The sequence below is a fragment of the Ovis aries genome, chromosome 2, assembly GCF_016772045.2.
Source record: "Ovis aries strain OAR_USU_Benz2616 breed Rambouillet chromosome 2, ARS-UI_Ramb_v3.0, whole genome shotgun sequence".
Classification (NCBI taxonomy): Eukaryota; Metazoa; Chordata; class Mammalia; order Artiodactyla; family Bovidae; genus Ovis; species Ovis aries.
In genome coordinates, this window is record NC_056055.1 from 18254200 (window position 1) to 18267946 (window position 13747).

Genomic DNA, 13747 nt, shown 5'->3' on the forward strand with positions numbered 1-13747 from the left:
ACTGAACTGAACTGAATATGCTGTATGTTGTTGCTTCCCAGTTTACTTACAGCCAGAAGAATTTAACTTATTTGGGTAATTTCACACTAATATTTCCACATTTAAGTTTTCAAACCAAAGCAGTCCTTTGTGTTTGAGAATTTACAACTTACTGCTCTTATAAGGTAAAAAATAGTGAACCAAACTGAACCATCATTATGCATTGGTGATTCAAACCTGTTAGTTTTGAAACTCTCAAACTTTTAAATTTAATTTTATTCTATATATCTATTTATTCACTTTTGGGCGAGGCCATTCCCAGACCAGGGATGGAACCTGTGCCTCCCCAGGGAATTCCCTCTCAGACCTCTTTCAATAGTTTCATTTTGATACTGGACTCAGAGAAATCAGTTTTGCATTTGCAAAAGCTGTCAGGTTTTTGACTTGAAAATGATGTTTTAACTCTGAATAAAATAATTTTACATAATTGAGCAGGTGTTTTTAGAATATCCCTGGGATATTCTTCAGATAGACATGTGCATGCATGTTTCTGCCTCTAGTGAGTCCTCAATTGCATCAGTGACCCCTCAGATCCTCATTAACTTTCTCTTTGCAGGAAGAGCACATCAGTGGACATGCTTGTGTCCATCTGTGTCACTGCTGTAATGTCCTTCTTCCCAGCCAGCTTTGTTGTGCTCCTAATCCAGAAGCTCATCAGCAAAGTGAAGCACCTGCAGTTCATCACTGGAGTGAAGCCTGTTATCAACTGGCTCTCCAAATTTGTCTGGGACATGGTAAGACCACCTGTCTGATGGTACTTCATAAACCTCCATCAGGGCTCTAGATTAGATGAATAAAAGAGCCTCTGGCCTTCAGCAGGAAGTGTTCTAGCTATCTAAAGATGAATGAAAGAAGAAAAGGTAAACAGAGCTGTAAACTTTCATGTCACCAAACAAGGCATTAAAAACAGAGCTGATCTCACACCAGAGCAAATATGTCCACATGGATGGCAGTTAATACAACCACCATCTCATTCCCTGAGAACCTTTCAAAGAAGCTGAGGTGGAAGACTCTCAGTTAAAACTCAAAGCTAATGCCTCTGATATGTTGGATGGATTTGAAACTTCAGTGTCAAGGTGTTCTTTGATTTACTAGGAAACTCATCTGTCCTCCAAATTCCTGAGGACTAGGTAACTGAGAGGTGATCGAGCTCCCTGTTTTTTCAGTTTCCCCATGGAGAGCTAATTCATAATTTACTGTATTGTTTTTGCAATGTGTTAGAAACATTAAATAACATAGCGGTAAGTACAGATTACCAGGAGAGCTTGGTAGTACCAAATCTAGTTTAAGAAGGCTGAGGCACTCAAACACTGAATTTGTTTGTAGGAGGATCTTGTATTATCTGTGACGGTACTGAAGAAATTCTTTCAAGGTTACTGCTAAGTCGCTTCAGTCGTGTCCGACTCTGTGCAACCCCATGGACTGTAGCCTACTGGGGCTCCTCCATCCATGGGATTTTCCAGGCAAAGGTACTGGAGCTGGGTATTTCCTGTGCAAAGGTACTGGAGTGGGTTGCCATTTCCTTACTAGCAGGGCATTTACTTGAGGTGACTTAATGTTTACAATAAAGACAGTACATTATTATTGTCACATTACCTTATGGCAATACAATAACAGCTCCAGAAATGAGGATAAAAATATAAAACACAATAAAAAGAATCAGATTGTATATGTAGACTTTTATTAGGGCAAACATTTCCATAAGCATAAATATCTCATTTAAACAGATGACCAAATATCTTTATTAAAAGTGATCCAAAATGAAGTAAAAATTAGTAAAACTGACTATAAATGAAGATACTGCAGCATATAAACCAATGATTCATCAATGATGTTTAATACCAGGACCTAATAACATTTTCCAAGTAAGTAATTAATGTGATAAACATTATTAATACAGATGACACAGATAACATTGTATTCTTCCATAGTAAAGAAATATGTTTAATATTTTTATGAACCCCATTTGGTATTATAAAATAAACCTGACTGGACAAAAACTTTTAAAATCGCAGAAAAACAGACATGATGAAAAAGGTAATAATGTATACAAATAATTTAAAGATATTATCATAGATATGGAAATGTAACAATCATTTGAATGTAAGAAAATGCTACAAAAGCAGAGGGTTATCAAAAGAGAGAATGAGAGATATTCTCAAACAAATGAAAAATCAAGATCTGGTAGTAAAGGCAAGTATTTTTAATATATGACAGATACTAAAATGTCAAGGGGAAAATGAACAGACTGTTTCCTGAAGTGGTAGTGACAATGGACAGATGTACCTTTTAAATATGCAAAGGACACAGCAAATTAACTTACCACCTCCTTCAAAATAAAGTGAGAATCTCTTGGTAGAATTTAAGCACCGATAGCAGATACATCTTATGACAGTTCATGAAATGCTCTGTATATCACTGGAAAACTATTTCAATGGTGAAAATGATGTAGGAATCAGAAGCATATTCTGTTGAGATTCAAGGAAGTTAACACTTTCCCGAACTGGAAATAAATTTGTAAGAAGGCATATAAAGTTATTGACTGAATCTGATTTGTTGTAAGAATAACTCATTCCTAGTGAAATAGCTTACCAGCTGCCACTACTCTGGGATCCTCATGAGACTGATGTCTCCCAGCTGCACGGCTGTCTGCACTCTCGTACCACCAAAGAACATGAACTGCAGAAATACACCAGAAGTAGATGTTAAAGACTGTGGTGTTACTACCAACAAGAGACAGAAACATTAACCAGAAACTAAAAATCCTATTCTTTCAATCAAAATAGTGATTATCACAGGTAATGCTAAGTATGTTACTGATAAGATGTCAGAGGGGCCAGAGATTTGGGAGAGAAACTTATAATTAGTCAAACTAGTTTTGTAGATGAAAGAAAAAGCTGGAAAAGAGAAGTAAAATAATGCAGCTAAAGACATAATTGGGCCAAGATCCAAATTGTCTGACTTCCTAATACATGTTAACTTTATTTTTAAAAAGCAAGATTATAAAAAAGTTATGCTTACTATTGAATATTTGGGTGATAGAAAAAAAAAGTAGGATATTAAGTGTCTAAGGAAAAATTCTATTAAGTGCATTTACTTTAAGAAAAAATGGGAGTAAAATCACATTAGGATCTTGCTGTATATTATGTTTAGTCTTAGTAACAGATTTTTAAAAATCAACAATTTGTAATTCCTCTGGAAATAACATTAATTTTTAATGGCTATGGGAATTCCTTCTTGTAACAACATTTCATCCCAACCCCTTATTAGTGGCCAATTAAATTATTTTCACTAATTCAATATTCTTTGAAATACTGGGATAATATTCTTATGCATAAATTTTTATAATATATACTATCTATATAGGAAAATGCAGAGAAAGAGAAAGTATGAGGCATTTCTATACCACCCAGAACAAACTGTTTTAATACCTTGTGTAACTCTGTCCACAGTTATGCATATATATTTGTATTTACACACACACACACACACACACACACACACACACAGGCTTCCCTAGTGGCTCAGTGATAACAAGAATGCATACATGTGTATGTTTACACACACACACACATACACATGCGCGTGCTTCTCTGGTGGCTTTGTGATAAAGAACCTGCCTGCCAAGGAAGGAGATGCAGGTTAAATCCTTGGGTCGGGAAGATCCCCTGGAGAAGGAAATGGCAACCCACTCCAGTATTCTTGCCTGGGAAATCCCATGGACATAGGGGCATGGTGGGCTACAGTCCATGGAGTTGCAAAAGAGTCAGACATGACTTAGCGACTAAACAATAACAATACATACAAACATGTATAAGAGTATATGTTTATAGTTATATATGACACATATTTATATATCTATTTATGTATCACATGTGTATTACATAAAGAAGGTCATACAACATTGTTTCCAAAGTTTCCTTACTATAAACAATGCTGATATAAACTTGATTTAGAGCAGCAGTACATGTACATCTATGATAAGAACATTTACCACTAACATTTGTTGGGTGCTTGCTATGGTGCTGGGCCTGGTTTAAATTTTGCATGTGTTAACTCATTTAGTTTTCATATTAACCTTAGGTACAGGTTATTATCACTTTTGGATGAGGAAAATAAGTAAGGCACAATAAGGTTAAGGAACTCACTCAGTCATAGAGTTTTAATTGGTAGAGCTGGGATTCAAACCCAGGCAGTCTGGATCTGATTGTTTTCTTAATATAAACTAAAATTTAAACTGAGAGAAGCAAAAAGTATCTTATATACATATATACACACTTACAAATATACAGTGTATTTATTACACACTATCCTCAAGAAGTGAAGTACTGATTTATACTCAGCATATTATATTATCATACTCCTAGTACACTGAGCATGAATTTAAGATTAAAAGATGTGTGTACACACATTTCAGTTTTTTTAAAAAAACTGTATTGTAAAAATAAAGTAAAATAATAAAAAAGTATACACATTCATTATAGTAAATTAGAGATTTAAAAAACCTTTAATCTGATCATTTAAATATGACTATGTATTTTATGTCCTTTCAAATTTCCTTCTCGTAGAACTAAAAACATTCATGTTTCCTAGAATGTAGGCAAAAACAACTGAAATAGTAAAGCTTTTTATTTATATTTATATTGCCAAATTACTGGAGGAGGCTGAGCTTAAGCCTTGCAGTACAACAGTATTTGTTTTCCCCTGGCCCCTCTAATACTGTATCTTTAATACATTTTTATTAGGTAAGAAATGGCATCTTATTATTGTTTTAATCTGCATCTTCTTTAATATATATTAGTTGCCTATGTCATCTTGGCATAAGCTTTTCTTTTGGATTTCATTTATATATATATATATATACACACACACACACACACATATGTACACACACACACATATAAAGGCACAAAATATGAGCCTCTGAATAATAAAATCACCAGTTGATTCTTTTTTTTCTTCATAGTTTCTTCATTTGTTTTTGGCTTACAAATGTTGTTTTCACATATTAATAAATTTATCTATATTTTGTTTCAGTAATTCTATGAATTCAGTTTTTAACTGAGATCTATAATCCACCTTGATTTTATTTTAGTGTATGGTATGAAATGGGCATTTAATAATTATCATAATTTTTCTCTTCTGTATTTCTCAACTGGGACAAACATGTTTTCGCACAGTCCAACTTTTTTATTTCTTTTTTTATAATATATTATCAGAATTTGAATTTCTGGGGAATGATTAATTTAGTTTTTGCATATATTAAGTTTGAGGTGTCCATTAGACATGAGCAACTGGATATTATGGGTTTTCAAATATTAAAAGTCTTAATCATTTATTCTTTCAGATAAACTTTATAAACATTTTCTGAGTTTGCCACAAAAAAAACCCACTCAAATTCTGATTGGAGTATCTTTCAACTTTAAAAGTCATGTATCCCAAATAGATGTTTTTATTAAATAAATCAGTATGATATATATACTATGTGTATCTAACTAGTGAGAGATTGGTTAATTTATTTTTTTGGGTTTGTCTGTGTTTTTAATATTATAATAACTATATATTACTTTTCACCCCAAAACAATCTCCCTACATCAGGTAATATTATTTTCAAAAAAATCACAAAAGGTACAAACTTTCATGTATAAAATAAATAAGTTGTTAAGACAGTAAATTTTAAAAGTTTCCATCATAAGAAAAAATTTGTAACTATGTGAGATGATAGATGTTAACTAAATTTATTGTGATAATCATTTCATAATATATCCATACATCAGATCATTATTTCTACACCTTAAACTTATACAAGGTTATATGTCAATTACATTGCAATAAAACTAGAAAAAAATAGTAAAAGTACATTAAAAAAATGATGAACAGGTGATTTCTTGAGATTCTTTCCAGTTTTTAAAACTTTTATCATTTTGATATATCAGAGAAAAGAGCAGTTCAATATTTGAAAAAGGCTTCATAAGGTATTGATATTCTAAATAATATTGAAAACAGGTTTACTTAACTCTTAAAATTACCAAAAAACTAATAATTTGGCAATAAAAAGTAAAAAACACTCAATAATGAGAACAGAAACAAACTGACCCAAGGAGCTTAACAGTAGATCAACAATATACTTTGTAATTTCATAGAAGAGATGGACAACTGTACCTCTGTTTAGTACTCCATATTCTGCATGGAACACTCCAACTAATTTTGTGTAGCCTTGATTGACATGAGTATGAACTGCCCTTTTAAATGGGTCACCCCACAGAGCTGGCCCACCAGGTTTCATCTGAAAAGTAGCCAGTTCATAGACTCCTAGAAGAGGGAGAAAAATATTTTACAGAACACATTCAAACAGTTTGTAGTCCTGTCTAGTTTGGTTCTGGTGAAAAGCTAATCTACATATATAGATTTGGAGGATCATACATATATACATGTTTATGTAGACATATTTATTAATAATTTGCACTGTTTTTCTGTGCTTTTATGTTAAGAAAGTTTTTGTTTCAGTTTCAGGGTGAGTTGTTTTAGCTTAATGTACAGAACAAAGAAAAAGGGACTAGAAGATACAGGTAAGTTATTATCTAAAATATTTTTAACCTATAAAATTAATAAAATAGTGAGAATTTATAACAGAATAGGACTTTTTAGCTGCCTGCATCTACACTTTCATAATAGAAATGAATAAGAAAGTATTTTCCAATTTCTTACAGCTCTACTCTTCTTTGCAACTTTCACTACTTTTTTGCTTTATATAATTGCCTCCTATAGATTTGCATTTCTACCAGCAACAGCAGGCAAACAATGGACCTCAGAGTTTTTGAGGGAAAATGAACCCTAAAAGAGATGCTTTTTATTATTCCTAAATATCCAGGTAAATACTTGAAAAGCATTTTACCTTTGGATAGAAGTATAGAGTGGATGGACAAAAAGAAACCACAGGACTGGCAGATTTGAGAAGTAGAGGAAAAACATGCAAGTTACTGAAGAATCATGAATAACACAGAGGAAGAGAACCAAGACTTGATATTATCTTTGAAGTCCAGTAGTTCATTTAGATGCTGCCAAAAACTGAGGGGGATCTAGGCAGATAAGGATCTAAATAAGACTTTTCAATCTTTTGTAATCTAAAATGCACTATAGAGTTGGGAATAACGGGGGGAATAAAATATCATTTAAATTAGTTTATGCTTCTTCTAATCTGACCTTTGGTTAAAACTGGATTGAGGTAATAATTTCTTTAAGTCAGCAAGAAGTGAAATCAGGAAGAAGACAAATCTTTAGGAATTATTTTCAAACTGAGAAATAAGAAAGAGGAAGACAGAAACGTTAGACTACAGTAATATAACTTGGCAGTTTCAGTTAATTCATTCCCCCCAAACAGTCAATTTTATAAGCAAATTTATACTTAATGATTTGAGACTGATAGTGATTTATGGAAGATACTTTCAAAAGTTTATATTATTTTAAAATTATGATAAAATATCGTACATTATCCCTCATTTACCCACATGTGTCCCTTGTTCCCAAGCCCCAAATTCTCAACTTTTAGTGACCATGTCAACTTTTTCTATAATACAGCTAAATTTTAAGCATCAGTACAGTACTAATTTGGAAAAATACTTCATTATTTAATGCTTATTTTTAAAATTAAGAGCTCCAACTTATTTTTATCTCAACAATCAACATATATTCCTATATTAAGCAAAAGATTAACTTCATTTTTCCCATTAGAAGTTTAGTTCTTATAGTTTAAAATCTTAAGTAGTTTCTCCATCAAAGTTCAAAGTGAGTTAAGACAGAAGGACTTACCTTCTTTTGGAGGTTTTACTAATTTGCACCATGGCACCAGATAAGTGATTTCACTCTCTTGTTTATCAATAAGAGCCAAATTTGGAATGAGAAATTGTTCTTGCCATTCCTTATCTTTGGCCAAGGCTTTCCGAACTTCAGTTCGATGAGCGAAATTGTCTATAGGAAGGAATAAGAAAAATAAAAATGTTTGATTTAAAACTACCTCTACTGTTTCTGGGTTTCATTCAATTTTATAAACATTCATCGGGCCACGTAAGAACTGTACTATATTACTGGCAATACCAACATTGTTCCCAATTGTTTATGGTCTTAAACGGGAGCAGCAATGTAATCAATTAATGATAATGTCATACAGTAATGAGCTTTATATGCTCTATCCACTTAATAGGTAGTTGTGAGAGTTAGGGAAGTTATTGAATCTTTCTGTGTCTGTTTAACTCCAGGGCTGACGTGAGGATTAAATGAATTAGTACATGAAATGAGCTCAGCACAGCAGAGTGTTTGATACCTAGTGAGTGCTCAATATACATTAACTATACTTACTAATTTTATTGAGGCATTTAAATTATAGTGCCAGTTTAGAAAAATACTTTTTCTTTGTTAGTGATGATGGTGAAGAGTGGTCAGGTCAAAGTACAATTGAATTAAATTTAACATGAAGTTAAATTAACATGAAATGAAGTTAAGATTTGCTTTTTAGCCTCTCTGAACAAACAGCTTCTAAAGAAATAGTGCTCCTTCTCTTACTTGTCACCCATTCTTTTTTACCCAGTACTATTTCTCCTGTTTGTTACCTATATGTTACTAATATATGGGCCTAGAACTACTATATTTAGTAATAGGACCTTTTAAGACTAATGGTAAGAGTCTCCTATGGTTTATGCTGTGTAGATAAGGAATAACAGTTATCTTAGAGCTAATGTAAGTTATATCAGGATGTTACTAGTAATTTTCTTAGTGGAACATGATTCAACTGGTGGTGCATAAAGGCATAAGTTGTGCTTTAATGGGGTTTGTTCTATTACAACAGGGAGAGCCCCCCAAACTATGGCCATGTTAAATACAGAATGAGTAAGAGTGCATGCTCAGTGGTGTCCCACTCTTTGTGACTCCATGGACTGTAGCCTATCTCCTTTGTCCATGGAATTCTCCAGGCAATCATACTGGAGTGGGTTGGTATTTCCTACTCCAGGGGATCTTCCTGACCCAGGGATGGAACACAGTTCTCTTGCATCTCCTGCACTGGCAGGCGGATTCTTTACCACTGCACCACCTGGGAAGCCCTTTACATATAAAACTACTTTATGACTATTTGGACACTGATGACCAGACATTAAATGAAATTATTAAGTTGTGTCTGACTCCTATGACCTCATGGACTGTAGCCCAGAATTTTGGCAAGAATTCTGGAGTGGGTTGCCATTTCCTTCTCCAAAAATTATTTAGGTATCATCAAATCCTTATGTGACTTCACAAAGATCTGATACTGCAGCAATAAATATTCTAGGGATTCCTGTAATTATTCTCCTTTTTCTAAACCAGTGGTTGGTCAGCTTCAGTATCAGAACTCACTCAGTCCCTTTTCTTTTACCTCCATAGACTAGTATAATGACAGTGAATTCCTTGAAACTCTGGGGGCACAAAAAATCAAAAGTGGTCCTGAAAACAGAATTATTCAATCTTACAGGTGGATGAGTGGTTTGAAGTTAACTATCATCCCCTGAAAGTGAAAGTTGCTCAGTTGTGTCCAACTCGTTGTGACCCCATAGACCATAGAGTCCATGGAATTCTCCCGGCCAGAATACTGGAGTGGGTAGTTGTTTCCTTCTCCAAAGGATCTTCCCAATCCAGGGATCAAACCCAGTTCTCCTGCATTTCGGGTGGATTCTTTACCATCTGAGCCACCAAGGAAGGCCAAGAATACTAGAGTGGGTAGCCTATCCCTTCTCCAGTGGATCTCCTGGATCCATGAATCCCCTATCAACTATTTCCCTAAAGTCCCCTAGATGTTTGAATGATTTTGGCTAAAACATTAATATCCAGATATAGCTTCAATATAAAGAAAAATAATTCTTTTCTTTATGACCCTAACCTACTTGGGTTCTTGCAATCACTGCTTTAAATTTTTCATAAAAAATCTTTACAATAAGTCAGTCTAAACTTTTTTTTTAGAATTAAAGTTTAGTTCACAATATAAAGGTTCTAGTGATGGGCTGTTAGGTGTACTGTTGAGAAGAATAATAACTGAATTTATTTTTGGTATTGCTTTTTAAAAGTTTTACTTAACCTGTATGTTATTTAAAGTAACATAGATCCAAGAACTAAGTCTCATGTAATATCTAACAGAAAGGACAGCTGTACTGAATGCTTAAGCTATTGACTCATACCATACTTCCAAATATGAAACACTTTATTCACTCTGCCTCCAAATTCTACACTCCAGTATCCAACCAATTCAGAGTGAACTGTCCGAAGATGAATGTTTTTCTTAACATTTTCCAGGAATTCACTCATCTTTGAGGGCTTAAGATAATAGGTACGAAATTCATAGAATGTTCCATCGTATTGTCTGGGGCCTGTAGCAAAAGATGAACACACCTGAAAAAAGATGAGGAAAATTTAAATATTCTGGGAAATAAGGGTTTATAATATTATGTTACAACCAAATCTGAGTCTGGAAACAAGGGACACACATTAAATTTATAATCTGTTCGGACTTCTGCTGTCTTCTCTCCATAGAATTTTAGAGATATGTCAATAAAGATGCCCTCTTTTAAACATTCTATAGCTACTGTTTCCTAGGAGGAAGTCCACCATTAGTCACTTTTTCATGAGAAGTTGCTCACAGGAAAGCACTGGGGCACTTTCTTTACCAAAGGACTACAATTAGGACCCTAATAGTCTTTACAAATAGTTTATTACCTCTTATTTATCCAATATTCCATCTTTATTGAATAGTATATATGTTAGAGTTAAAACATTTAAAACAATTTCTAAATATACAGATATTTTGGCTAGCACAATGATAATGTGTTTACTGGCAAAAATTCATATTTTAAAGGTTCCTAAAACAATGGAAATTCCTGGTCAGATCAAAGTATTTTTTAAATCCAGTGAAGTATACCACTGGTCAAAAATAGGACAGGAGTTTAACTAATGTAATAGGAAACTATGACCTAGTCAATTGTATTGTAGTACGGTGATATCCTGGGTAAACCCTAGAAAAAGAAAAAAAAAATCAGTGTCAGAATTGTCTGAATAGTTACTAGGTTTTAATTACAGATGCAATCTGCAGAAGGGCATTTAATCCACCCAAATATAGCAGGTTGATGTAAATATCAGTTAAGAACCATTAGTTACTTCTGTAATAGTCATATGCTCACAATGTAAATTTCTAATTTGGTTCTATGAGTGAACTTAACTTTCAGTAGGAAATGCTTTGTGTATTGTATGTGTTTGTGTGTATACATAGGTATTACAAATACATACTATATATATATATACACACAAATATACACACACACTCATATTCTAGTTTACATATCCATCCTATTTAAGTTTTGTTAGCATGTGCACGTTTCCTGAAGTTGATTATTCCAGAATTATCTATTAAAATAGTTTAGGTACTTATAAAGCTATTGATGAATTTTGGCCTTATTTTCACTACCTGATATGTCAAAGAAAGTACGCTTCATGCTGTGACATATATTTTGTTTATGGAACACAATAATACATATATTTTTCTTAACTGTGTATAAGGCTTAATTACAATCTCTTTTGAGGTCATTCCAAGTCTATGATGAGTCATATTCTTATTGCCCAATTGACTATGCTTGCCATCAAAAACAAGTGCAGCTGGCCCTGTTTTTGGCAGATGTTCTTTTGGTGCCATTTTAGCAAACTTTACTAACACAATGTTAAGCAAATAAAAGCTGCCTACTACTTATAGTTTAAAACTATTATAAATAAAATATATCAGATATCAGAAAATGGATCAGTGGAGTAGGTGTAACAGCTTTTCAGGGAATTCTTATTTGGAGATCAAAATATGTGATGAACGGCACACATTTTACTATCACTGGCAGAAGAAATATACAATAGGAAAGCTCAGGAAAAGGTTAACAGCTAGGGGTATGTGATCATATTTGGAGATCAAAATATGTGATGAACAGCACACATTTTACTATCACTGGCAGAAGGAATATACAATAGGAAAGCTCAGGGAAAGGTTAACAGCTAGGGGTATGTGATTTGTGAGAAGTCATGAAGTGATTTTTGTTGCAAGGCCACTAGAACTGCAGGGAGAGGAATCATGAGTGCTTCCTTTTCTCTAAATTAGGGCTCATTCTCCTTACTAGTGACTTCCAATTCATTTATAAGAGAACATCTGGTTGACATTTAATAACGTCAAAGTACAGAATAAAATTCTAAGGACTAATTCTTGATCCTGCCCCAGTAGAGAGAATCAGAATGAAGGCTGTAATGCTAATCTCGGGTGAAGGAGCTATCAGTGGTTTCTCTTTAGTCTCTACCAGAAAGTCAGTTTGAGAAGGAAGTAAAAGCCTGAACATCAAAAGGAAAAATCTCTAGATTAGATTCACAGAATAGGCCAATCCCTGACAGTTAAAGCTGAATCACAATGATCTATTTTGTACACTTCTCATCCAGATTAAATGAAGCTGTCATCATCATATCTGCTGCGAGGTTCCTGACAGTGGCTGACTCGGGCACCAACCTCTGGAGATAGTGACAGCTGGGCAGATGCTCCACCACCAGACCCTGGGCCCTCTCTTTAAGGTTCTCTGCCTGCAAAATGCTGGGAGGTTGCGTATTTCATTTAAAAGGGGGAGAATTGTTCTGTTGCTCCTTCAGTCTGGAGGGGCTTGTCAAAACATAGTAAGAGAGGCGTCTGGACCAGTGCCTAGTACAGGCCCCAAATGCGGCAACAGCAACCTCGCGGGTCCGCAAAGACGCAGCAGCTGGCGCTTCAGGAGAGTCCTCACGACCAACGGGCACCTAGGCTAGGCGACCCTGGCAGTGGGTCTTCTCTTAATGGCCCCCTTCCTCCTTCCGCGCTTCCCCGGGACCCCGCCTCCGGATTCCGAGACTTGCTAGAACTTCTCGTGCAGCACCACGCGGGCTGGTCTGGGACCACTGACGCATGCGCGGCCCGCGCTCTACCCCTTGCAGACGCCCCCGCCCTCTGCTCCCCTCCCCCAGGAAACGTTTTGGGCGGGTCCCGGCAGCCGGTACCTGAGGCGCCGTTATTGGAGCAGCCAGGGCCCTAGTCAGGCTCCTTCGGAGGGCAAGCATGGTGTGGCTTCAAGCGCTGAGAAGAGCAGCGGCCGGCACTCTTCCTTAAATTCCTCCTCTTGTGTCTTCCTGACTGGCAGGGAGCAGCGCCTGCACAACTGCGGGAGGCCGGCTCTGGGCGGGTCGGCTCCTCCTCCTGAGGGGTAGGGGGTGGGGCTGACCGCCCCGGCGCCCGGCGTTCTCCGAGAGCTGAGCTTCGGAAGTGTTTGTTGTCCGCTCTGGCACTCTCCGTTTGTTCTCTAAAAGGTTCTTATCCTCAGCGGCAGAAGTGATATTATAGTTGGCAAAATGTTGACGTCCTCGTTCCTATACCACCTGTCTGGGCCCATCACCTCGTCTCCTTGCGCGCCTGCGTACAATTAATTCGTAAAAGCGCGCGTGTGGAACGTGAGTGTGTGACCAGGGAGCCATCACTGCCCCCCACCCCCCGCCTCAGGGCATTTTCCTTCCTCGTCAGTGCCCACAGCGTGAAGTTGTAAGGCTCCAGATAATTTACATTGTATTTTTCAGGAGCTCAGAGGAATGGGGTACCGAGCTAGTTATGAACAATTCAAAGATAAACATAAAAATTCTGTAACCCTTA

The 13747-nt window shown here is 35.7% G+C and overlaps 1 protein-coding gene across 2 annotated transcripts; it reads right to left on the reverse strand.

Annotated features, from left to right (window-relative positions):
• Positions 1–1698: 1698 nt before the first annotated feature.
• On the reverse strand, positions 1699–13280 carry NIPSNAP3A (nipsnap homolog 3A). 2 transcript variants are annotated; one of them, XM_042242950.1, is made up of 7 exons: positions 13105–13280; positions 11028–11069; positions 10239–10449; positions 7849–8007; positions 6202–6351; positions 2632–2718; positions 1699–2542 (listed from the first exon to the last, which is right to left on the reverse strand). In XM_042242950.1, the coding sequence occupies exons 3-7, from the start codon at positions 10363–10365 to the stop codon at positions 2466–2468; spliced, it is 600 nt and encodes a 199-aa protein (XP_042098884.1). In that variant the 5' UTR covers positions 10366–10449; positions 11028–11069; positions 13105–13280; the 3' UTR covers positions 1699–2465. The 2 variants fall into 2 exon arrangements, with proteins under 2 accessions (XP_042098884.1, XP_027819963.1); XM_027964162.2 differs by lacking the exon at positions 11028–11069.
• Positions 13281–13747: the final 467 nt, after the last annotated feature.

Bases quoted from the DNA above. Each gene is read 5' to 3' on its own strand.
- NIPSNAP3A (XM_027964162.2), bottom strand. From the start codon at position 13,164: ATGCTTGCCCTCCGAAGGAGCCTGACTAGGGCCCTGGCTGCTCCAATA. The intron at 8,008-10,238 runs GTATGAGTCAAT...TCCTTCCTATAG, and splicing joins GTTTCATATTTGGAAGTATG to ACAATTTCGCTCATCGAACT. The intron at 6,352-7,848 runs GTAAGTCCTTCT...TCCCTCTTCTAG, and splicing joins AGTAAAACCTCCAAAAGAAG to GAGTCTATGAACTGGCTACT.